The 26913-nt window shown below is 47.4% G+C and overlaps 1 protein-coding gene and 1 non-coding gene across 2 annotated transcripts; both read left to right on the top strand.

Annotated features, from left to right (window-relative positions):
* Nucleotides 1-320: 320 nt before the first annotated feature.
* On the top strand, nt 321-26130 carry LOC135815537 (unconventional myosin heavy chain 6-like). Its single transcript, XM_065328852.1, has 47 exons — nt 321-596; nt 1212-1318; nt 2209-2271; nt 2994-3137; nt 3723-3831; nt 4089-4274; nt 4418-4641; nt 4997-5161; nt 5659-5808; nt 6199-6291; nt 6977-7051; nt 7356-7406; nt 7760-7999; nt 8323-8406; nt 8930-9006; nt 9279-9396; nt 9860-10015; nt 10706-10817; nt 11068-11174; nt 11385-11569; nt 11921-12116; nt 12366-12590; nt 12939-13052; nt 13569-13793; nt 14127-14258; nt 14661-14819; nt 15129-15199; nt 15469-15756; nt 16099-16195; nt 16719-16964; nt 17490-17642; nt 18126-18259; nt 18650-18824; nt 19218-19374; nt 19792-19868; nt 20040-20129; nt 20642-20718; nt 20964-21045; nt 21281-21362; nt 21804-21907; nt 22175-22243; nt 22851-22901; nt 23225-23295; nt 23593-23764; nt 24077-24204; nt 25057-25132; nt 25388-26130. Exons 1-47 carry the CDS (start codon nt 557-559, stop codon nt 25469-25471), a joined length of 6021 nt encoding a protein of 2006 aa, XP_065184924.1. The 5' UTR covers nt 321-556; the 3' UTR covers nt 25472-26130.
* Nucleotides 2085-2156, top strand: Trnad-guc (transfer RNA aspartic acid (anticodon GUC)). The gene has a single exon. It is a non-coding gene; the product is annotated as a tRNA-Asp (tRNA).
* Nucleotides 26131-26913: the final 783 nt, after the last annotated feature.

Below are 26913 nucleotides of genomic sequence, written 5' to 3'. Positions count from 1 at the left end.
TGTGTGTCACCAACGGTAACGCCATCAAAATGCGTCGTGCGCATGCGGTAAGCTGGGTCGTAGACAAGGACCGGTTGACTGGAGACAGACAGTGGAGTGTCGTGTCCACGCCATGCCATTGCAAGCATGCGAGAGGCATGACTCGGGCGCTAGCAGCTAGGGCGCTAGGGCGTTGCCAGAGGTACGGGCTCATTAGCGGGAGGGGGACGCTCCGAAGATGCTTTCTGAGAAGCTCGGATGGCGACAAATTATTTACTGAAATAGCAGATCTGAAATTTGTATGCCTGGGGTCGCTGGTCGTGCGTGCGAAGCTCGTGTAACAGCAGAAGTTGCGGCTACCGGGTCTGACACATAACGTGTGCTTGATGCTGCGAGCTCAAACTAGCCAAGCACGGACCTGTGAAGCTGAGACGCTCGATATGATTCTCACTTGGTCGTTCCTTTAGTTGTCCGTTGAGAACCGGTGCCCGATGTGAAGCGCTCGCAGAAACTTAGGGAAGGAGAGCGAGTCTGTGTGAGCTGAAAGGATCCATCTCCCAGCTGGGCTGGTCCAACCATGGCGCAGGTCTTGGAAAGGCCGCGTTTGGCGGCGTCCGGTAAGGGCTCTTGTGTGTTGGTATGTCCTCAGCACACCCTGACTGATCACATGCTAATTCCATTGGATAGGATTCAAGTGAATGTCAGATCTCAGTCGCAGGGCCGGAGGAAGGAGTTTGGGAGTGGTCCGGCGAACTTTTGAGGGGGGTCCGGGGGACGTCCCCCGGGAGAAATATTTAAAATTTACGTGAAATAGAGCGAATTTGGGCATCTCTAAGGCTCCAGAAAATTATAGTGAAAGAACACAAACACAACTTTTTTTTATCCATATCAGCCATACAGTGCCGGTCACGGAGTCCTGAGCTACTTCGAAGCACATCACACGTCGGCAATACAGTCGAGTCATGTACCTCTGGATTTTTTTACACCGGTTTTGCACGAATCACATGGACCATCCAGCTGGGAAAGTGGTCCAATCCAGCTGGGAAAGTGGTCCGGCCATGGCCGGACCAGCCTGACCGGTTCCGCCGGCCCTGAGTCGAAGTAAACATTGAAGTCAATGATGGATAATCATGCTGAATTATGCGCTCGGACTTCCCTCCGGAGCGCCATCACTGCCGCCAGTTGCTCAGTGTGCACCCGTTGGTGGTTGTAACGTGTCTTCTGTGTTGTAGGTGCCAGGCCTGAGGATGGTGTTCCGGACATGACCGTGATCAGCGAAATCGACGAAATTGGCATCAACACCAACCTGAGAACTCGCTACAGCAAAGAGCTGATCTACGTATCCTTGCCATTTACTTCACGTTCAAATGCACACGCACTGGTACACATACATAGACTAGTACATCAAAATTAATAGGTCCTTCCATGAAAACGAGATCAGTGTGTGATTGTCGGACCCTCTTCCCATTGACATTGTACTTGCACAGGTCTTGCAATTGATCGAAACATGCTGATAGTATAGTGCAGTCATGTAGGAAGTGAGACAAGCCGCAGTCTACCTGCCCTCTCCTCATTGAAACTGCAATAGGGCCGGCCATACATACACTTGATACAGAAACAAACAGTTACTGACTGTGAAAACCTGGATACGTATCACATTACAGCACATGACCAGATGACTAGTGCAGTGAATAGTGGATAGTAGTAGAGCAGTACCAATCCACCAGTGCAAACCTTCCTTTTCTTCTTTTTCTTTTTTATTGAAAAACCACAAACCTTCAGACATGTGAATGTGCACATGATATACAGTGTACATACGTATGTATCGAGAAGGCAGCACAGAAACGGCAGTGGTGGTGAGGCCTGGGCAGCTCGTCCGACCGTGGGTCTCGGAGTCAACGCTGGGCAGACTTCTTTCATGCACTTCCCTTTGGGCTCCTGTATTTAGCCTGTAAGAAGGCCGATCGCCTGTGGGATAATACCGAAGTGAAACAATAAAGTGAAAAGGGAAGGAAATGGAAGGATTGAACCGAGTTGTGTTGCCGGTTGTTCGCAACACTAAGTCCAGCTTCACCTTATCAGTCGTTGCAGCATTCATCAGTCAATCCTCGGTAGTATAGTGGTAAGTATCTCCGCCTGTCACGCGGAAGACCCGGGTTCGATTCCCGGCCGGGGAGGACATTCTTTTTTTTGTCAAAAACTATTTCCTTGACTAGCACAATTCTACAGACCTACACGGGCACAATCCTGGTTGCTGTGAATCCATACCAGTTCTTCCCTATCTACGAAAAGGTACGTATGTCGACCTCATACATGCAGGCACATAGCCAGTGTGAGGGCACAGGGGGCTTGTGCGTCCCCAAACATCTTTCGACCGTCATTCAGCATGTGCATGTTCTACCTAACCTTCTCTTGTCTTTATCGCTAAATCACCCCCTTCTTTTAGGCTGTGGTGCGCAAGCTCACGTTAACGCCGAGACCATAGGTGGGTGTTGTGGGCTTGCCTCACCAGCACAGGCTTGCTTTGCAGCCCCTATTCTCCCTGCTGTTTTGTTATTGTATACTCTGTTGTCTTCTCCCCTTCTGACGAGTAGGTTGTGTACTTAGTAAAAAAATAAAAATAAAATAAAAAAATAAAATGTCCAGGCCAAATGGCCTAATTTCAATTACAAACCTACAACTCCACCTGTTTCAAGAATACTGACAATTTTTTTATCATGCAGAGCACCCCCTGAAAGATGGACCAGTTGTGCCACTGTGCATGCGCAACACTTTGAAGTATTTGCTATTCTAGCAATGTTATCAGATCCAGTACTACTCACACCATTCGCTATGACTGACGGTGGACCATTGGGACTTCTCTGTGCAACACTGTACATGTACTAACATGAGTAACGTCTGAATTACAGTGTGGGTGCGTGGGGTTAGCAGGAGCAGTACGGATCAATCAAGGTGTGTATGACTTGAAGGGGCTGTACAGATAACAGTGTGTATCGCATCCGTATGCCTTACAGGACACTATTGAGAAGTATGTGGGCAAGAAGATGACCGGCGGTGTACCACACGTCTTCGCCACGGCCGAATCAGCTTACACTCACCTGCAGAGCACTGCACGCAATCAGTCATGTGTCATCAGCGGCGAGAGCGGGGCAGGCAAGGTCAGTTACATGTATACAGCACTAAGCAATTATGCCTTTTAAAAACATGATTACATGCTGCAGCTGCTTATGCGTGTCCTTCAGTACACCCGGCAGTGTTGGATGGACATAATGACATCATGCATGATTTAGGGTGGATTGCATTGGACTTTTGATCTGTATAATTATAATCTTCATCTCGTAATACTAGTAATCTGGTGTCCAGGAATCGCATAACGGTCTACACTGGACCCATAAAGCACTTTGTCCACACAGTACATGCACTGCAATACGAGATTTTGAAATATGCATGTCACTGTGAGAATACCACACTGAGTCACGATCATACCAGTAGTACCCCACCAACATCAGCATCAACATCAAGAGCACATGTGGGGAGGAGAATGTTTACGTGCTGAACTACCACTGTTTTTTCACCAGTTACTACTACATGTCTAAGTAGTTAACTTAGGTTGTAAGTCGACCTCAGTTCAATGGCAGTTAAACCCCGGTTGTAAGCAGCCCAACCCCTTTTTAGTTCAGTTTTTAGGTCATGCCGGTATTAAACCTTTAAACATGTGGTATCATGTTGGTGTTGTCTTGCAGACGGAGACAACCAAGCACATCCTGCGCTACCTGTGTGAAGTGACCAGCAGTGAGGTACAGTGGGTACAGCAGCAGATCATGGAGGCCAACATTATCCTGGAAGCTTTCGGTGAGTGCTGCTTCCCTAGTTGCCTGGGCTCAGTGTACATTTGTGTTCGGTGAAATCCAACCCCGGCGAGGTGCATACTTGGTGCCCTTAACTTGCACGGCCCTTGACACCCTGGAAGTGGTACGTATCGGCGGGTATCTCTGAAAGCCAGCTTAGTAGAACACCCCCAGGTCCACAGAAATCGTCGCTCTACAGACGTTCGAACAAACTATTGTGCGCTGTCATATGTACATGTACACATGCTGTGCACTGTTCAGGAAACGCCAAGACCATTCGTAATGACAACAGCAGTCGCTTCGGAAAGTTCATCCAGGTCTGCTTCGACAAGAGTAATCAGATCAACGGTTGCGTCATCCAGGACTACCTCCTCGAGCAGTCCCGCATTACTTTTCAGGCTAAGGACGAGCGCAACTATCACATCTTCTATCGCCTTGCCGCCGCTGGTAAGTGTGTGTATGCATGCGTGTAATGTTCACATGTCCTGTGCATGGTCATATGAGGAGGGAAATGTATTGAACTACATTGAAATTTGTAAACCCTGCTCACCCCCAGTACGGTTTCTCTTGTTGACTGACTGCCGCTTCAGGCGCTGCGATTCCCGACGTCAAGAAGCAGTTCCTACTGGAACCAGCCCAGTACTACACCTACATCAACCAGAGTGGTTGCTACGAGCTGGAGGATGTGGACGACGTCAAGATGTTCGAAATGACCAAGCTGGCGTTCAACGTGCTCAACATCACGCCGGAGATGTGCGACGGTATCTTCAGTGTTCTCTCGGCTATCCTACTCGTGGGGAACTTAGAGTTCAAGGTAAGATCACTATACATGTACCTCAATACATGCAAGTCACTATACCTCAATACATGCCAGTCACTATACCTCAATACATGTACTGAGTCCACACTCCCCACCACATGTAATCTACTGACTACAGCCGACCCCGTTCACTATACCAGCAGCATGGCTTCAAAGTGTAGCAGACACTAGCATCATCTCCTCTCATAATACAGTTGTCTTGATCATACAGATCTCATCAGTGAAGATTATGGGAGTACTAAAAGGCTAGAACTTGTGAATAGCACTTTCTTTTTTCACACATTAACTTACATTGTACTACAGTCGATTCTCTGTATTTGACGGTGTGTGTGTGTTTGGGCAAATGAAGGATGTGGACGGTGAGTCATGTGAGCTGACCAAGAAGGACAGAGACACGGTGAGCAAGATTGCAACACTGCTCGGCCTCGGCAGGGATGACGTTGCAAAGGTGGTGACCACACGGCAGCTAACCGTGCGCGGCCAGGTGACCGACATTCCCCACAAGCTGCCAGAGGTATGTGCATTGTCCTGTTTGCCTGTTTGGCAGTGTGGGAATGTAGTAGTGCTATGCCTGCCTGATAACAAGTAACCACACTGTATTGACAGTTCACAGTTGGCCATGTAATGCCCAACTGGTCAGAGGAGTTAGTGCAGGCTCTGGCTACACATGACGGCACACCTCAGCCATGCATGGCCTCCGCCAATAGGTCACGCACGTTGTCATGGCGCACGGATGGGTATCTCCACAAGGGCAGGTTACTGTATGGTGGGTTGTGAGTGAATAAGAACACATGCCTATCCATTTGCTGCTTGACCTAGCTCCAAGTTCAGCACCGAAACAGTACAATGTGCAGTTCTTTGCTGTCGCCAAAACTGTTGCTATTGGAACAGTATGTCAAAGCTGATAAGTCTGTGATACTGGGCGATCTCCTCGAAGGACCTGCATGCCCATGTCTTGTCTGAACTTGAGTTCTTTTTAAAATGAACAAAATTTCTTTTCCCCATGTGCAGGCCCGGGACAACCGCCATGCCATGGCCAAGGCATTGTACTCGCGAACATTCGCTTGGCTAGTGCATCAGATCAATTTGTCAACGCGAACGGACATCTCCAAGGCACGGTTCATCGGAGTGCTGGACATCTTTGGCTTCGAGAACTTTGGGGTGAGTGCATAAGAGCACCTGCAGGGTAAAGGTGTGTCGTGGTTGTGTGGCAGAGAAGAGAAGGTTACGCAGCGGCATAAAGAGCTTTGAGACAAGAGAAAAGGAACATTTGGCGGATGAAGTTCAACGTGCTTGCAGATTTATCGGCATTCTTTCCTCATGTAGTTCATACTTCGCCATTGCCGAGCCACCGTGCTCACAGCAGAGACTTCTGTGTGTGTTATTGTTGTGAAAGTGTACCACAAAGACTTCATACGTTGCACTCTGGTCACACCACCCATGGACTAGTTACAGTTCTACTACAGCACGTAACAACATTGTTCTTTCGCTGTATGCGTGGGGAGACTGTGAAACTCATTCACTTGTTCTTATATGCCTGAATGTTGCTAGATCAACTCGTTCGAGCAGCTTTGCATCAACTTCACAAACGAGAAGCTGCACAAGTTCTTCAACCACTACGTCTTTGCTCTGGAGCAGCAGATCGTAAGTGAACGGCCAGGCGACAGAGCAACTACTGTATGGTATGCCTAGCCTTGTTATAGGAGGGTGGTGAGAGTAGCGCTATAATAATAATGTGTGTTTGGTATCATGGCAAAGCTTGATTGAAGCTTAGTAGGCATGCATGTGCAATGGTGTCATTAATGTTTACACTGATCATGACTAGTACCTTGTAACTCATATACACAACACTCTTATCACGGTCTCAGAGGTCAGAGCTTGAGCTAGACCTACTTTTCTGCATGCAACAAGGAGAGGAGAGTGCGTGTATGTGTGCCCGTTTGTGCACATGCGCAAGAGAGAGAGAGAGAGAGAGAGAGAGAGAGAGAGAGAGAGAGAGAGAGAGAGAGAGAGAGAGAGAGAGAGAGAGAGAGAGAGAGAGAGAGAGAGAGAGAGAGAGAGAGAGAGTGAGAAGAGTGCAAGTGTGTGCATACCTGCATTATTGTAGTTGTGTAGAAAAAGGTGTACAAAGGCCTGCTGAAGTGCTGTGTGCTCTATGGTGCACGAGAACACAGACACTCACAGGGCTTGATGGTGCTTGTAGAAGGGTATGCTGGCTTTGTTGCAGTCAGCGCGGGGAACAATACAACTGCTGTAGCCGTACGTAGCTCATAGCAAGCGCCTTTCACACTTTTTAGTGACACCCATTGTCTTGCTGTTTTCCCTGTAGTACCGAGAGGAGGAGATCAATTTCTCTCACATCCAGTTCACAGACAATACAGCGTGTCTGGAGCTGATTGAGAAGGTAAGGGCATCGTGACGGGTAGAACATATTTTGGAAAGGATACTTAGAAGGGCGGGGGGGGGGGGGGGTACTCCATCGTGTTCCAATACCAATGATGCTTGCAACGACGCATGCATAACAAGAGTCATGCTTCACCTTTACTCATCACTCATTCCACAGAACCGAGAGCCACTGTTTTGATGCTAACACATGTACTTACACAGGTACAATACATGGACAGTTGCAGTATTCTGGTGGACAGGCATTTCATAACTGAACATTCTTCATGACTGCACCTGTGACTGTTTGCTGTGTGTGCTCACAGGCCCCAACATGTGTACTGAGGATGTTGGACGATGAATGCCGCTTTCCAAAGGTACGGCTGGCGCCAAGCGCGTGTCTCGGCTCCCGATAATGCCCGAGATGTGTTGATATATCATCCACGATTGAGGATGTGGGAGTGCTTTGGTCATGTGCATTGGTGGGGCGATCTTTGATTTCTGCAATGTGGTAATAATTAGCAAGAACATGCAGTTGGTAGTCAACTTCCACGGCAATGTATCTTTCTTTGACGCTTGACACTAACTAGTAAGGAACTATGTTCGTTATTCAGAACTAGCCACAACACATATGCGAATCAAAGCCTTATACCGTTATAGAACAATGATGGCAGCATTGTACCTGATCAATGATGGTCTGGCTTTGCTCAACACTTTTATGCGTGACCAGGGTACGGATGAGTCATACGTTGAGAAACAGCACGCCGATCTCGGTGGCCATCCAAACTACGTCATACCGGAGGACAAGCGGCGTCTGAAGATGGAGTTTGGAATTCAGCACTACGCCGGCGCCGTCATGTACAGCATCTCTCACTTCCTGGAGAAGAACAAGGACGTGCAGCAGGACATGCTGTTCGACTACATGCGCAAGTCGAGCATGGCGTTCGTCAAGGACATCTGTAGATTCCAGGTACGCTGACCCCTCTCCGTGGAGCAGTCACAGTCAGTTGTGTAACACGACCACCCGTTGTAGACACCACTGCATGGCCACGTCGTACCTCTTACAATACCGCAGCATCAATACTGACTTGTGTACTTCTCAAAGAAGTAGAATGAACAGTATCGTGTATTACCGATCACTACCACACCATCAGTGCAGTGGCAGTGATCACCAAGCAGGGATTTAACTTTGATGCATTACATGCATATAGAGTGGGTGACAGGACTAGCATAGCTGGAATGCCCGGTTTATTATCTGTATCTTAGTGATAAAATTGCCCATCTGTCGTGCAGGACTTGCTGTCGGCCACACTGGAGTTGACAAAGACCATCGCCGTCAACAAGGACAAGCTGAACGAATCCAGCACGCAGCGTAGGGTGAGTGAGTGAAGCAGTTGATAGCGTTTTTGGGGGCTCAAAGAGAAACGCACGTTGCAGCTTTTGCTGTACACAGTTCTTCAGAGTATAGTACCTGATGCAGAGACCCCATTCCAATACACATACACACACACACACACACACGCACACACACACGCGCACACACACACACATGCGCGCACACATACACATACACACACACACACACGCACACACACACACACACACACACACACACACACACACACTACTACTATGTACTACTATGTACAACTGCCACAAAATGGCCACGTCGCTCCCAGAAGCGGGAGACAACAGCGAGAAAGGAAAAGAAACAAGGAGAGTAATTGAGGTGAAAGGGGACCGTTCTACACACAGCTAGTGTTTCTATCTTCGGTGGCGCGCACACACACACACACACACACACACACACATATCTAGCAGAAACCCAGAATGCAGATGTGCATCGATGAAAAATGCCTTCTCTATCTCTCTCCTCCTCTTGTATCTGGTATGTAAACAGGGCAAGCCCACAGTCGGTGACACATTCAAGCAGCAGCTCATGTGTCTTGTTGACGTGCTGGACACAACAACACCCTGGTAAGTAGTTCTCATCAGTACACACGATCTAACAGGCACACATGGGTTGTATGATAACTGTCGTCAAACCAATGGTGCTTAGCGCCTCGCCCTGGGGCAACTGTTTATTTATTTGCTTTTTTATTCAAGGATTTCCCAAAGACATAGTCTAAATTGAAGGGAGTTCCATTCATGTTGCGTTGTGCTACGCTGTATAATGGCGAATGCACCGCACTAACTTACACCATTGAACTAACCGCGCTGGAAATGCAATTTTGGTGGGTTTGTCGCAGGTATGTGCGCTGCCTGAAGCCAAACTCCGTCAAGAAGCCAAAGGTCTATGACGATGAACTGATCATTACTCAGCTACGTTACTCCGGAATGTTGGACATCATTCGCATCCGGCGAGAGGTAGGAGCGGAGGGTCGGTGATTACATTACACTGCCAAAGCAACAGACCAATAATGCAACAGTATTGTGATGTATCATACTGTAGTGTTCATACGGGACATGACAACTTTTTGTTTGAAATTACTTCAAGTATCTCTTGTTGGGTGATAGGAGCTACAAAAACTCTGATCCTGATCGAAGGCTGAACAGGGCTATACTTTCTGCTTGATCAAGGATCCCTTTATCCCAAAATCAAAATACATAATCACCAATATAATTATTGTCGTGAAGGTTGGGAAATACTTCACAAAGTATACAGCATTCCTGGCCAAGTGGAATCTACGGCACTACTTCAAGTTCTGGCCAATGTACATGCGTACTACAAGTACAACTGTTAGTGCACCCTGTATATGTGTATGCTGCTGAGTAGATGTGCTCTGAAGGAGAAGAGAAACACACATGGCATTGTGTACTCCGTTTCCAGGGCTTCCCGGTGCACGTACCAGCTTCATCGTTCCTGGATAAGTATCGCTGCCTCGCTGTCAATGACACGCTGCCGAGCGATGAGAAGAAAGCAGTGGCGCACATCCTCAAGTCACTCAAGGTGCCGGAGACAGAGTGGCAGATCGGGAAAACAATGGTGAGGACACACATGCCGCAGAAAATGTAATGGAAAGAATATGGCCATGACATAATACAGTGCAATACTCTGTCTAGCCTGATTGAAGCTGTGCAATCACTATAGTCACTATACCGATGCACATACGTGGTTGGCAGGTGTATACTCTTTGTTTAAAATACAGTGACAGTATGCTTTGCCCAATATCAGCAGTAGTCTGATCACGGTCTCTCACCGCTGGTTCTTTGAGCTGTATTGATGGTTGCGGCTCTTGATGCCGGTCATGGCTGGCAGTTGGGCTCTACATGAATTTAAAGTGGAACTCGCTTAGTAGCATTGGAGAACTCGCGTAGTAGGTACTAGTAATTGACATGTAATCCGATAAGGCATGCTCTTGCTTAGCACGGACATTGTGTGTAGCATTGCTGTAGTGATCCATACCGGAGTATGCTTGGATAAGAAGCACCTCGGGTACACTTGTCTGCTGCTGCCCATGAGGGTAGGTCTCTCTTATCAGAGTTTTATTGTAGTTCAAAGTTACACTGGTGAGGCCGGGGTGAAACACTTATCCATGTGAAGCATGACCTTGTGCAGTACATGTAGGTGTACATACATGTGCTGCATATACGCAGCAGTCAGTTGCCGGGTTCAACACATGGGCACAACACCTGAGCACTGACGGTTTTCGGGACTTGCTGTCACCATGTTTAGGTTTTCCTCAGGAACAGTGTGTTTGATCCGCTAGAGGAACGCAGACTGATCCTGCTCACCACCAAGATTGTTCTCATCCAGAAGGTGTGGCGTGGCTATGTACAGCGACAAGGTAATGATCTGCATGGCTTTTAGCAAGCAGCTCTTATAGCCTCACACTGTACACCGCCTTTGAATGCAGTTTATGTGTATTTATCAACCTAATTAATTTTTGGTTTTTCATGAAGGGTCGTACTTTTCATAAAACTCCTCACCTAGTTCCGAGTAGAACCTACATCTCCAAGGAGGAGGTGGGACTGTTATAGATTCCAAAACACCAAGTGGCAAGTATCAGCATCTTTCTCGTGTTTTGATGTGTTCAGCGTTCTTGAAGAAAAAAGCAGCGGCAGTCAGGATCCAATCTTGGTACCGCGGACGCAGGCAGCGCCTCTGGTATATCAAGCAACGTCGCGCTGCCATTACTCTTCAGGTGAGCGTGTTACGGACATCACCATTTCCCCCGACACTCTCTTATGTTGATGTACGCGTGCACATACGGACACACACACACACACACACACACACACACACACACACACATGCTGAAGGCTGATAATACCCGGTGGGGTGTTTCAAAACCGCAAATCTTCAAACGACCTATTAGAAAACTGATACTTTCCGTTCTCTCCTCTCCTTACAGTCCCATCTGCGTGGAATGTTCGCAAGAGAAATTTACGCTGCGCTGAAGGAGCAAAAGCGCAAGGAAGAAGAGGAGAGGCAACGGAAGCTGAGAGAACAGGAGGAGAAGCGACGCCTTGAGCTGCTCGCCATGGCAGAGCGCGATCGAGAGGAGGCACGGCAGAAAGCTGTACAAGCGTCACTGGAGTAAGTACCGTATTCCCCCGATTATAAGTCGTAACCCACTTTTGGATCTGAGCCAAGTTGTTTCAATACATTGACATAAGTAGGAAGTCACACTTGATTGTAAGTCGCACACTCTTCTTTGCCCTTGAAGTCTAGTGTAAACAAGTGTGATTTACATTCGAGGAAATATGGTATAAAGTTAGTAGTATTAGTTACTCTCTAGAGGTACTTTGTTACTACATGTAGTTATCACCCAGGTAGGCACACGGGGCAGGCTGCCTATGCCTACGTAGCTGTCTCTCTGCATGATCGCCTCCTGCTGATACAGCCCGTGTGTTGTTGTATACGTACACTGCTCCCTTTCATGTCCAGGTCAGCCCAGCGCGAACTGTACTCGCTGGCCAAGATTGCAGAGTCCAAGGTGGACAAGGCACTGGGCTCCGGCGGCACCGTGGACCTGGACAAGATGTTCACTTTCCTGGTGGAGGCGCCCAAGGAAGTGGCCAAGGAGCAGGACTTCCTGAGCGACTTGAACAAGGAGCTAGATGGCATGTTCCAGTCATCACAGGTATTGTTTAGAAGGGGAAAGGGCTACATCTTTGGGCATCAGCATGCGTATAGCATCATCTCCTTCTAGGCTTCTAGCCTACATTGGTACAGTGTACGTGTAGGTAGTTTCTTACACTGCAGTTATTCACACACTTAGTTATTGCAGGTTGATTGGATCAATGTTCAAAAAGGAACAATAGAATAACCATGACTACTGCCAAGTGAACTTAAATGCCCTCCACCATTTGGTTACTTTGTGCTTTCACAGCCGAAGCCCGAAGGCGGGCGGACAGTGCGGAGAAAACGGAGAATCGAGAAGAAGCTCCTGATCTTGCAGGAGGAGGAAGAGGCGGCCAAGAAGCAGACGGAAACCGTCGAGGACCCGGCGCAGTTCGACATGCTCACCTTCGCCGAGAAGTGGTTCAACAACCATCCCAAGGACATCACCGGACTAGGCACGTTCACAATGAGGAGGAAGAAATTCAGCAAACAGGTCAGGGGCAAATACTTCACACTAATGTTGAGTCCAATGAATGACCCCGGTACTGCGTTTTCTGATGAACATTGCCATTACGCTAGCATTCATAAGTGGGTAAAGGAGAATCACACACTCCTTTAGTTGCAGTACAGTGTTCAAATTGTGGATGCTTTGGTTCTGCAAATGCATTTGGCCAAATCGCCTATACTGAGAGGGAGAATCATTCCCTAGTTTAGTTGCAGTACAATGTTTGAATTTGGGATGCTTTCAAATGCGGTTCTGCGAATGCACTTGACCACATCTGCCATACTGATGGTCTTGTACTGTATGACTGTGCTGTTGACTGAACTGACTGCCCCACAGGAAGCCCTTCCCAAAGCAGACATGATTCGTTACACCAAGAGCCTGTCAATACCGACGTCACTGATCCACCTGCACGACCCGGAGAACGTCAACCTGGCCTGCACAATCTGGAAGGTATGCTAGTTGCTTTTCTTTCTCCCATGCCCTTTCACATCATCAGCTTGTGTATACATTCAATGTGGTGGAGCTGGAGTGGAGACATACGCATGCCCCCAGAGCACTGCAGTAAAGTTATCTACCGTAACAGGCACAATGCATTTCAAGCCAATACGAGAAATGCTTACGTGGACACGAGCTTGTTTTCATTGCAACAAGTTCCCTGTGTGGCAGCGTAAATCTATGAATCAATGATGCAGGCAGTATCAGGTGCTGTCAACCTTCTCTGTCACAAATCGCCACAATGATGAAATGATTTGCAACAAAATAGATAGGTCATCTATTTAAAAGTGACTTCAGCTAATGTTGCTCTTGAACCCAGTTTCCCAGGCTCACTTCAAGCGGGAAAAAAGAGGAAAAAAGATATTTAAAAAACACTCAACACTTATGCAGTACCTAAACCGATCAGGCACGCCATTGATTGTTGGACCTAGACTAATGAGTCACACCTTTGATTGGTGTTGTGTTTTGCAGGACCTGTGCAAGTATATGCGTGGCGACTTGAAGCCAGAACAGGTGAACATCACCATCCAGAACATCATCGCCTACGCCATCGATCGACCGGAGCTGCGCGACGAGGTCTTCTGCCAGCTCATGCGCCAGGTGACGGAGAACCCCCGTGAGGAGGACACTGACCGTGGCTGGCATCTTCTCTGCCTGTCCTGTGCGGCCATGACACCTGGAAGATCATTGAACAAGGTGGGTGGTGGGTTTGCAACAGATCAGCCATTATCACTTGCCGCAAGTTGCAGCTAGTTACCACCGCATGTTGTAGCTAGATGAGTGGCTCTTCAGCTTGTGTCACAGGCATATTCACGTTCACACATCAGCACCAAACCTGCTCATCCCTTCCCGTCATTGCTCACGTCAGTCTGCAGCTGAACAACACCTCCACTGCCCCATATAGCTACATCTTGATATCACACCTGAAGGCTGCACAAACACCCCTCACCATTCATGACTTGCACCTGATGTGAATGTATCGTCCCAGATTCTTGGTAGAGATTCTTTCCTTCATCTATTTGCCTACAGTTCCTCCAAGCCTTCCTGAAGAAGCACTTTGAGGATGAGAAACGTCAGCGGTTTGCCAGATGGTGCCTTGGTACGATATGTCTGACTCGTGTGGCTCCAAGAAAGCATCCTCCTTCGGCCATGGAGATATCGGTAAGTCACACCAGGTGCTTAATGTGTTTTCATATTCTCGTCATGGAGAGTTATACCTGACAGATGCAAAGAAGAACCTAGTTCTGAAGCGGTGCAATGGACAAGCAGCAATTCCTCCCACATACTTCAGCCTGTATGTCCATCCAGTCCATTAAAGCTGTGTTAAGAAATTTGACATTTGTCTTACTTGTGCTCTCTCTCTCTCTCTCTTTCTCTCTCCTTCTCTCTCTTTCTCTCTCTCTCTCTCTCTCTCTCTCTCTCTCTCTCTCTCTCTCTCTCTCTCTCTCTCTCTCTCTCTCTCTCTCTCTCTCTCTCTCTCTCTCTCTCTCTCTCTCTCTCTCTCTCTCTCTCTTCAACTTACTCCCTTGGTGGCTTGCTTTCTCTCTCTCACTCTATATACAGGCCGTGCGCAACCTCAATCCGCTCATCTGCCGATTCTATTTCCTGGATGGCAAGGCAAAGGCAGTTGGAGTGGATCCATCCGCGACTGCATCTGATGTGCTGAGAGCTCTGGCCGAGAAGATCGAACTGCAGAGCGTTGACGGATGGGCGCTTTATGAGGTATGCTGCTTGTGGCGTGTTTTGCCCCCAAAGTCCATGGCTGCTCCAATACTGAGAAACAACATGATAACGTCTTGCTGACCAAGTGTGTTGATATTGGATGCACTTTGCATTGTAGTGAGTGAGTGCATCAAAACAGTACAGCAGTGAACACAGTACTGTGATGTCACATGTGTTGTGGTCTAATCTACACCAATGTTCTACCCAGCCAAAGTCCATACAGACTCACATGGATGTTGAGTGTATGCTCAAACACTACAGGGTGACCAACGTACTACAAGCTTTGTGTGCGTGCGTGTAATTCTGCAGCTGAATCCGGAAGCAGAACACTATATCAAGGGCCACGAGTACATCGCCGACATCATTGGCCAGTGGGAAAGGTATGCTCTGATTGAATACCGATGCATCTAGGTATGGTTGATGGCATGGTATGGTGTGAGTCAAGTTGTATGTGCAGGGGTCTAGCATGTGCTAAGGAGCCGGGGTGAATTCAGAGCTCTTCGTCCGGGCTGCACGCACGGCTAGTTGTGGGAGCTCTTCAAACACAAGATGAGCAATGATATCCAGCGGCTCACCTGTACACCATTGCCAATCTCTGATCCGTGATTCGGCTTTAACATGCTCAACCACACTGTCCTCTCAACTCCAGGGACAAGAGAACATCTGCCAACATGTCACGCTACCAGACCGTATCCAAGAAGGGACACAAGGAAGCGCTCGGCGGTGGCGACAGCAAGTTTGTCTTCCGCAAGCGCATCTTCCGCAACCCGCGAGAAATCCCGCAAGACCCGGTCGAGTACCACCTGATGTACGCCCAGGCTGTGCACAGCGTGGTGCAGCTCGACGAGTTCCCGGTCAACGAGAAGGTAGCACTGCAGTTGGCCGGTCTACAGCTGCAAGTGCTGTGGGGCGACTACGAACCTGGCAAGGATACGAGGTGAGTAGTGTAGAGTTAGTATGACCTCAAACACTAGTATGTAATTGGAGCAATCCCTCACTGCACAGCCTATTGCTGCTAATGAGCCTGTAGACTGGTAGACTGTAAGTCCTTGATCTTTGCTAGAGGACTGTCGTATTTACTTTCAAGCTAGATGAGAGCAGGATGCTATAAGTCATGATCAAGTCTGAAACACATCCTGCACGGGGTCTGCATGCATGGGGTCTGCTCATGTCCACCAGCAAGCTGGTTGCTATTCAATGCATGCCATGCTAAAATGCATGTGGTTGATTGCTGTGGCATGTGTTGAACCTTTCTGCCTTGTTCTCATCATCCTGCAAGGTACAATGAGCCTGCCTCGCACATCCCGAGTCGAATTCTGGAGGACAAGCCTCGGTCCACCGAGATGTGGAGTGCGGCTTTGTCAGAAGCACACAGGGTAAGACAGTGGGATAACTAGCGAAGTCAAGGTGATGGTAGTCAAGGTGATGGTAGTCAAGGTGATGGTAGTGTATTGGCAATGTCGGTGAATGTCTGACCTTGCTGCAGATACAGATTATCCACTATATCCAGTGACATGACATACTTCCCAGTGCATGCTGGATGGAAGACCTACTGATAAAGACATCATGTGTCAGCTGGAGATAAGGATGAAACACAGAAAAGTGTCTACGCAGTCAACTGCTAACAGCACTGGGCAACGAAGACAATAGAATGTGTGCTCAGTATTTGATTTCCAGTGCTATAGCCAGAGCAGTTTTGTGCACCAGACCTTGTCGGAACCGCCGGAAGCACTTTCTAGCATACTACAGCCTTTCATACTTTGTGTATGATGTAGTGGGCACACCTAACCGGTTCCTACAGGCCTGCTTGTCATTTCAGGTGGCATGTGTATGCAGTTAATCACAACTGACCATGATACTACAATAATGCTGTGCTTGTCCTCATTCTGATGCCGACAGGAATTTGGAACGGGCAAGACTGAGATCCAGGCCAAGGTGTGGTACCTGACATCAGTGAAGCACTATCCACTGTATGGCAGCACGTTCTTCCCTGTCAGCTACAAGGGATTCTGGTCGTATCCCAACAACCTCATACTCTCGGTGGACCTGAGCGGCTTCAAGTTCGTCAACATGCGCTCAAAGGCGACCATGGCCGACTTCCCGTGGACGCGGCTGGAGAGCGTCAGCGTGGATCATGAAGATCCAGTAAGTGCTACACCAAAGCTGGACTGACCGTGACTGTGCCCAGTATACTTAGTACTATGCAGGGAATCAACCATCAACTGGGGTAGTGAAGTAGGACAGACAGGCAATGGTGCAGCTATCACCATCCAATCCTGCTGGCGTCTAAAACAGTGCCGTTACGTGAATTACCCCACTTTTGCAAAGTGCCAAGAAATGGACCAGCACATGAAGCAGAATAGCAGGCTCTCTGGATATTCAGTCAAGGCTCAAAAATGCTTTCACCAGGGTATCATGGCTTTCACCTCATTTCATAGGTACACAATTCACTTCCAAGTCTTTATGAACTATGCATCAATGCATGTTCCTGACATCGCGAATCATGTTGTTGGGAGCCAATGTGAAATCCTGCTCTTTGTACTGGTTATTCTCTATCAGAGAACAACAACTCTGAAATGTTGGGATGATCGCCGTTTCTGCTACATAAAACGCATTAGTAGTAAGTTCTGTCGATCAATCTCCTTCACCTCCATATTTGTTGCCCGTTAGGTGGTGGTCCTAAACATGAAGGTCAGGAACCCCGAAGAGCAGAAGTGCTACATGTTTGAAACGGTGCAGAAGGAGGACATTGCCAACCTGATCGCCAGCTACTCTCCGTCGCACAGCAACTGGTCAAGAGTCGGCGAAGCTAAGACCAAGACGGTAAGTCTCAAGTAATTGTGAATGAAATTGCACATCGGAAATTGAGGTCTTGTTGATCTTCATGACTGTAGCAAATTCATACTGACAACAGCCAAGTGACAGGAAATGTTACTTATACACCCCTGGCGGCCCCAGAATGAATGTTTTGTAAAATATAGAGGCTGTGGAGTGTGGTACAACACGTGTCAAGGTAATGTGGAGTGGAGTACTACATAATGTCCATAGCACCGGGATCTGGGGGGGGGGGGGGGTCCGGCGAAATGGGACACTTGATGGAAATGAGCATTTTAAACCAGGAACTGCCTTGTTATCAACCCCAGGTCTGCATGTACCCGTGTGCACGAAATCGTTGAAATGGGTGGATCGATTTTTTCATAAGTTCAGGTCTTGGCCGGACTGGGTGCTACGGCCCCTGTGCACCCACTAGATGTCCGAAAAACACATGTTCATCTTGCTCCTTGCATGCGCTTGTTCACTACACAGTACCACTTGAGTGACGAGGAGAAGATGAAGCTATACGACGAGGTGCTGTCCGCTCGGAGAGCCCTGGCCGAGAACAACCTCCTGCAACGGCCTGTCGACACCAGCACAGGATTCTTGACGACAACTCTCAGGCGGTAAGTTAAGCCTGAACCAATGCAGGGTCCAGTGAATCACTCTGCAGGACTGGCGTAACTAGTTTTTGATCGGTCCGACCATATCATAGTCTCTCTACACTGTGTATGATACGGCAGGTACACATGACCTCCTCAGCAGTAAACACGCTTTGATGGCCAAGTAGCTGGTCTAGCCACGGCCTGACCAACCAGACCGGTTCCGCTGCCCCTGTTCTGCAGCTTTCAATATCAATCTGATACAGATTCGTGTGGTCTTGCACAGCAAATATTTACAGACAATGTCAGACAGATTGAACAGTGCAGTAATACAAGTCATTATAGAAAATTGAAGATGATTACAGCCCGGAGAGTTACGACTATTTCTTTGCATCTCCACGACTCTGTGTGCAGGCCAAGTCGAGAGAAGCTGATGCGCCTGCAGAAGCAGAAGGAGAACTTGCCGTTCGAGAAGGTCTTCAAGCAGAGTTTCTGGTCGTACAGCAAGAACCGACTAGCGCAGCCCATATCCATTATCATCGGCGACGAGCTGGAGGACACGGGCTGCAAGATGTTCCAGTCACTCTTGGTATGCTGATACACTGATATTGCTCTGTATCGTCTAGTCACGGTTGCACTTCATAGCACTATGGCTTCATAGCACTACGGCCGTACAATGGATACAGTACATGGCTAGTGGGTCATGAGTGTGTCACAGCCTCGGACTATTATTCTGCATATGCATCTCATTAAATTTCAGGATATAATATAATTGCACTGTTATTGCCAGTGGAAGACCCGTGTGTAGGATGTCGGGATCAGCCTTTGCAGTAAGGGAAGGGGTTAGCGGAATGATAGGCACTGGAAGGAGATGGTGCTGGAGAGAGGGGGTACCCTGACATGATTGAGAGGTGCCAATGTAGCAACACATACCGGTAGCAATGACGGTGGTAACATGAATTGCCTGTGTTGTGCTTGACAGATCTATGCGGGCATCGAGAAGGCTGGTGGCTTTGAGATGGAGAGTGATGAGCAGCACATGGGTATGGCACAGATGGTCATCTCAAAGTGCTTGGAGAAGGAAGCACTGTGCAATGAGTTCTACTTGCAGCTCATCAAGCAGACTACTGACCAGCCAGGTGAGTGTATGAATTGATAGTGTATGGTAATGAAAACATGGCAGGGGGTAGAGGGTGGTGGTAGAGGGTATGACCAGTCCAGTCGACCAGTCCAGTCGACTATCCAAAACAGCTGAACTACAGACAAGCAGACAGCTGACCAGGTCAGTGTAATAGTGCATGGTGATGAAAACATGGCTGGGGCGGGTAGACGGTATGGAGAGCATGGCCAGTCCAGCTGACTATCCGACACCGCTGGACTACAGAAGTCTTACCCACCGGCATTGTCGTTGCTGCCGTTGCCAAAGCACCTGCCACAACTACTTGTACCACCACTGCTGCTATTGGTATACTGTAAGACTGGGTGCATGTTGCATGTCCAAGTTAAACTTGAATTTTCTGTATGGTCTTTGTCCACTTGACTCTTGTCCCGTGCAGACCCCAACAGTCGCATCAACATTCAGAACTGGCGCTTCATGGCAATGACCTGTAGCATTGTGGTGCCGCGGAGTAAAGTAAGTGAGGATAGCCTGTAATGTATACGTGTGAGATTAATCGTAATCGCGGTTTCCCGCTCCTGTTTTTTTGTTGTTGCTGTGCCGTGAACGATGGCAAGTAAGTCTTTCCTGACTCTCTGTAACCATGGTGGTACCGTCGTTATTATCTTCTCGTTCAATCGTGTGTAGGAAATCCTCAGCTACCTGATGGCTCACCTGCGCAAGTGTGGAACGGACTCCAACACCGAGGAGGGCAAATATGCACAGTTCTGTATGAAGGTAAGCTATTGGAAAGGGTGTTTAACCTATTACCGTATTTCCACGGATATAAGTCGCACCTTTTTACACTAAAATTCAAGGGTAAAAAAGGGGGTGCGACTTACAATCGAGTGTGACTTACTACTGAAGTCAATATATCAAATCAATATCGCTCAAACCTGAAAATGGGGGTGCGACTTATAATTGAGTGCAACTTATAATCGGGGAAATACGGTAGCACCACAGCACAGTTCTGTGTGAAGGTAAGGGGTGACTGGCGGCACCGCAGCAAAGGTACAACACTGTGCAACATTCACACACTCGCTGACACAACAGAGTAGCAATAAATTGGCAACAGTGAGCCCAGAAAGCATTCTGTTCGGCTGAACTGAGGAGAGAAATCTGAGCATCATCTTTCCTTGCTTTCAACGTTTGGAAGTACTCTTCTTTTTCTGCATGCCAGTTTTAGATGGAGGCCCAGTCCGCCATTCGCATTCGATCTTGCACATCGTGTTCATGTTTGTTCATCACAGTGTGTACAAAGAACAGGACAGAACAGAAATCGCAAGTACCCGCCGTCATCGCAGGAGATCATGTGTGTCACAAACAGGTCAGTCTCAACTCCAGTCCCCCGTATTGTGTGATAATCCCTCACACCTGTACACCTGTACCTGTACAGCTTGCCACACTTGGTATAAACTGGTGTAATCAATGCCATGAATCTTGTGAGTGTGTGTGTGTGTGGGGGGGGGGGGGGCAGGGCACTGGCAGCTAGCCGCACGCCAAGCAGGCTTCATAGTTGATACGCTTAATAGCATTAATGCATAGAATGCATGGCCGTTTGTGTTGCTGTAGACGCAAGATCCACGCCCGCTTCTACTTCATGGATGGTCAGTTCCGCGCTCTGGAGTTCGACTCCGCTTCCACTGTCGAGGAGGTGAGTGAGCAAGGCAAGATGCAAACTGCCAGTAGACCCGGCGCATAGGCCACACTTGGATACAGTGCGGCACTTTGACTAGGAGATATGGTATAGACTCAACTAAGGCAAATGCCTGCAATAAGTTAGTGCAGCCTCAATATTTTAATACGAATGGACAATACTCAGCACAGATATAATTTATGCTTCTTCTCCCCCATTTTCCCGTCCTCTCTCACATTTCCTCTCTGCACAGGTTGTAGCAATCGTGAAGGAAAGAATCGGACTGCAGAAGGCGGCAACTGGATTCTCCCTTTTCGAAGTGTTCGGACAGCTTGGTAGGTCGTAAACACAAACAGGACCTCAGAAGCATCATACGTAACATGTATTATGAAGGCATATGCACGGTATCATCACCATCAACTGGTCACACGCGCTGTAAGATGCCATCAATAGATCGCTTCTCTCGATTCCACTCTTCACTTTACGCTTAGATGCGCATTTTCGCTAACACCAAACTGAATCCAGCACGAGATGAAAAGTATTTTTTTATGCACATGGCGTTGAGTGCGATGGATGTCAGCCTGACATGTTTAACAAGATATAGGACGAGTTGAGGGTTGCTTCCAATTCCTGATACAAGGGTATACACTGGAAGAGTCTAGCCGCAGGAGCATGCATCAAGGCTAAGGTGTATGCCAGACCCATATGGGCCATAGTGCTAAATGCAGTTAGCTAACACGAATGGCGTGTCCTAACCACTGTCTCTGCTGCTGCAGAACGCAACATGCTGCCGTCCGAGAAAGTCGCCGATGCTATCTTCAAGTGGGAGAAGTATGCCAAGAGCACAGGGTCAGCACGATCACTCAAACTCACATTCAAGGTCAGCTCTAAAGTCTCCGGCACTACTGTACCATTATCAACCTAATGCTATCCAGATTAAAGTTTGACATACTCAAATTTTCAAATCGTTTAGTTTGTTTATTTTCAACCTGGTGTTTTAACTACCGAATGCCGCTTACCGTGTTAGCGAGGTGAGCTCTTCATCTTTTAGATATTTTGGGTGAGAAATTGGACCACCATATTTGTGCCTGTCTCTGCATGAATGTACATGAAGAATCAGCGTGTCTCGTTGCTGTTTGGTCTTTAGAAACGCCTGTTCCTGAAGCCGTTCATCAACGCGCAAGACAAGGTCGAGTTCAACCTCGTGTTCAATCAGGTACGGGACTCACTGAGATATCAGCAGTACTACAGAGCATGACAGTTATCGAAAATAGAGGACCAATAGTTTACAATTTATCCGCTGCTTGTCCAACACTAACAACGGATAACTTGTAAACTATCGGTGCTCCCTTTCTGATTTTAATCCTTGGCTCTCTAATCTCTATCCGAGTATAAAATAATCAGACAGTGTTTGCATACAGCACCCAGACTCACACTCACACTGCATACTCCACACAACATTGTTCTACTAACCAAGTCATGCTATAGAAAATTTAGAAATCGTATGCATTAGGCTGGAAAAAGGCAAAGGAATGACCATACTGTAGGATCAGATCACGTCCACACGCTTATACACATGTTTCACTCGTAGAGCAACTGTTCAGTGCAATCATGTGTAGTGGTCTACCAGAGCAACTGTTCAGTACACGGAGTAGTGGTCTACCAGAGCAACCACACTCACAATAACATTCTAGGATCAGCACACGTCCACACTCTTATACAAACGATTTTTCAATGGCTTTCCATTTTGTTTGGTTGCAAAAATCTGAACTGACCCGTCTCAACATGCTTTGTTTTGCATCTGCTTGCTATTTCATCTTCAGGCCATTGATGACCTGGCTAATGACCGATTCCCTATCAGCTACAATGAAGGCGTAAGTAGAGACTAGAATTAGTGCTGACAAAACGATTTAAAGCATTCAAACGGTTTGGTCCCGTGATTGTCGCACATTTGAAGGATAGAATGTTCGAGGTTGTCACAAGCCTCCAATACTTGCGTCGACCCGTTGGCAAAATGCACTTCTCGGATATTTATCACAGAAAAACTGCCATTTTTTAAGTAGAACAATTCCAGTGTGGTCCAGCGCTGTGTGAATACTGGCGAAGTGCACAGGAGTAGTGCTTCACGTCTTCATTTGTAAGCTCCGTTTGTATGCCCCGTTTGTACTGTATGCTCCGTTTGGCTGTGCTTCTGCAGGTCTATGTCTGTGCACTGAGATCACAGGTCTTGCTCGGCCCCTACACTGACCGACCAAGGTCAGACTACAGGTAAGGAGTACCATCACTAGCAAACAATCAACTGCAAGTACACAGTACACTTTACATAAGTACAAGACTAAGTCACATGGTAGATCAACTGAAGATTGCCACAATATATATCTACAATATCCGTATACTTGTTCGTTCGGGCCTGGTTTAAATCTGGCTTTTGAAAATTTTATGTTTCATTGCCATCAAGTTCGGCCTCTTTTCTCTGTGCTGCGCTGTTGTGTCCACAAAGGACGAAACAGGTCTGTCCGCAGATTGAGTATACTTGTTCCATGTTGTTTGTGCATGCACGCGCAGTTCTGTGATTGATGCTCTACTACCCAAGCACATGCGACAGCCAATGCAACCGGATGACGTGGCACGTAAGCACCGCGAGCTCGGTGACATGGGCACTGCCGAGGCCAGCCAGACGTTCTTCGACTTTGTACGCCAGTGGCAGATGTACGGCTCGACCATCTTCGAAGTCCTGGTGAGTGCGCGGAGCAGCATTCTACCCAATTCTATCCCATTCTGCCCTATCTCACCCTGCCCTGCCCAGCCCTGCCGTATCCTGCCCTGCCCTGCTCCGTCTTATCCTATCCTACCCTATCCTATCCTATCCTGCAGACACAATCCTCTCATTAATACAATGTATTAATGAGACGTATGTCACTGTAAGTACTCGTACATCCATGTGATAATCTCTGTGTGTGTGTGTGTGTGTGTGTGTGTGTGTGTGTGTGTGTGTATGTGTGTGTGTGCGTGCGTGCGCGTGTGTTTGCTAATAAATCTGTCACGGCAGCAATCCTACACGGCCACTCTACCAAAGAACCTGTGGCTGGCGGTCAATGAGCAGGGTATCCACATCATGAAGAGGCGTGACAAGGAGCCACTGGTCACCTACGACTATCGCAACATTGTCAATTACAGGTACAGTAAAGCAGCGAGCACATCACTTCCACTTTATCTCCACTCACACACTGTGCATGTCCTTCTTACTTTCCATCTCTACAGTGTGTTTCGAAAGTATAGACCACTGCTGTCACAACACCATGAGGCCAGTATCTATACCACATAAGGGGCCGTCCGTAAATATCGAACTTTTTTTCACCAAACGAATTATTTTAGTTTAGACCCAACCCCTTCCTCCCTCCCCCTCAAAACGTAAAAATTGTTGACATATACAATGCATATACAACAAAACCCGCAAGTGTGTAACTGCTCCTATGGCCATGTACATGTATCGAACTTTTCTGAAACGAAATTGATCGACCCCCTCCCACCCCATAACGAAATTATTTCGTTTCGTGAAAAAAGTTCGATAATTACGGACGACCCCTAAATCTGCGATCACTTTATGCATGAACGTTTCCGAGATTGCATGAAGAGAAACTTACCTATATCACTGGTATTGCACGCATGGCCGTCAACTCTATGCGCTGCCAGCAAAACTAGACCAGAATGAACAACAAAATTTGTTACTTTCATTTAATGAAAGTAGTGTGCACCCTACTTATCCTGAGTTCAACGACTTAGCAATTCAGAAGGGGGGGGGGGGGCAGCATAATACAGTGTATGCGGGAGGGGTTGGCAAATCAATCTACATGACATAGTATCACGATACATGTAACGTGGATACGAACGCCTGTCACTAATGTACAATTGTGTAAATGTGTGTGTGTGTGTGTGTGTGTGTGTGTGTGTGTGTGTGGGTGTGTGCACGTGTGTGTGTGTGTGTGTGTGCACGTGCATGCGTGCGTGTCCACGTGCGTACATTATCAGCCCCTCGCTGAAGAACTTGATGATCGTCACGGAGAGCTTGACGCGTGGCACAAAGTTTGTTTTCAACACCAGCCAGGTAAGTTCACATTAGTCGCCGGCTTACTTAAAGTCTTTGCTTGTCTTCATTCATGAACTTTAGACCGGGGAAGAGAATGTACCCTGAAATGTCTTCAGGAAATATGCACCGTAACAGTGTGTAGTGCTGACACTGAGCTTTAAGCAGTGTACAATTGCTGTATAACAACTTTCCAAACAACTGCCCGAGAGGTGATCTTGCCAACATGGTAGAAATGTGCAGTTAGGATCTTCTCTCGTCTTGTTTCTCTTCTAGGCTTCGCAAATTGCACACTTGATCCGCGACTACACTCACATCATTGTGGAGAAGCAGCGCAAGGCCGTGGCAAAGCGACGCTAAGCACCACCACACCATCCGTCCACAGAATAAACAGTGGACCACCTGCTCAGCCATTTGAATAATCGCAACTGTCTCCTTGTACCATATTTCCAACCCCCAAAGCATGTAAGACATACGCCACTATTAGAACAATTTTGCACCATTTGACGCTGCCCAAAAGTTATGCTCTCTTCCTGTGACAAATCAACCTTTGCTTTGAAAGACCATGAACGCTACACTGAAGCTTTTGCATGATACAACCAATTATCAATGGTGTTCATACAAAGTTTATTTTGCAAAATTCTTTTTTTTATTTTGCCTCGTTTAATAATAGATCTGTATTTATTTTGAAAATATTGCTGGAAATGTGTCTAGATACTGATTATGGTGATCAAGAGTAGTGGACGTGACAGGCAATTACTACACTACAAGAATGTGCTTAAACTGTATGTTGACACTGAGAGGCGATAGCGGTCACTGGCATGTGGCTCTCAGCTTCCCGGCTCGCTAGTTCCAGGATGATTGCTAATTTTGATGCTCCATTCTACCGTACGTGCATTCTCGCTTGTCCGCGGTGCCCATGTGCAGATGCACTGTCATTGTCAAAATCTGCTGCTTCTAGCATTTATCATATGCACTTCATTTGATCAGCTTTGGTTTTAAAAATTTTATTAAATAGATTGTTTGACTACCGTAGTGTCCGTGTGACTCAGAGAGAATGTGTGCATGTTACGATCAAGCCATGCAGTCTAGACGTCTGTCGCCGTTCATTTCCTCTGATGGCTTAAGACCTCTGATGCTAAGAGTCCTTTACACCGATTAATGGCACGGGTTGCCTTTGTTTCAGTTCAAAAGTGGACCACTATTCCGGCTCCACTGTGGAGTCCCGGTGACCGAGTGCGTAGTGTTCGACCAACACCGGCACTCCGAGGCTGTTGTGACTCTACGCAACTGTAGACTTGTACCGTGACTATAAGCAGTCAGAAACTTCTGGCCTCCAAAACAAAATACCGGTATTGGTCCTGGGATCATTTCGGTAAGCTTCATGAAATAGAACTTCTGTGTCATGAACTGCGGCTTAACGGAAAGAGTAAATGTTTAAAAAAAAGTAAACACGATCATGACCTCCCGTAACCAAAAGGCTCATCCGGCTCGGATCATCATAACCTGACTTGAGACAGACTTCAATCAATCATCAGCCCTACAGTGCATTTCAAAACTATAGACGCGTAGGGTTTTTGAAATATTTCAAATTTGGCTGGAACTTTTTGAGAATAGTTTTCGGAATATTGCTCAGGATCGCTCCACAATTACTCTCATATAGTTTCTAAAGGATTGGATAACAGACGCCCAATTTGGAAAAAATTATGCACAAAGTGATCACAGATTTTATGTGGTATAGATGCTGGCATAACGGTTTTTGCCTAGGTACGCGTCTATAGTTTTGAAATGGACTGTAGGCA

Source organism: Sycon ciliatum, chromosome 4 (genome assembly GCF_964019385.1).
Source record: "Sycon ciliatum chromosome 4, ocSycCili1.1, whole genome shotgun sequence".
Taxonomy (NCBI): Eukaryota; Metazoa; Porifera; class Calcarea; order Leucosolenida; family Sycettidae; genus Sycon; species Sycon ciliatum.
This window is presented reverse-complemented; position numbering and strand designations above follow the sequence as displayed.

Excerpts from the sequence above, each read along its gene's own strand:
- LOC135815537 (XM_065328852.1), top strand. The coding sequence starts at position 557 with ATGGCGCAGGTCTTGGAAAGGCCGCGTTTGGCGGCGTCCG. Across the intron at positions 18,260-18,649 it reads TTGACGACAACTCTCAGGCG|GCCAAGTCGAGAGAAGCTGA; the intron begins GTAAGTTAAGCC and ends CTCTGTGTGCAG. Across the intron at positions 23,296-23,592 it reads CGACCAAGGTCAGACTACAG|TTCTGTGATTGATGCTCTAC; the intron begins GTAAGGAGTACC and ends ATGCACGCGCAG.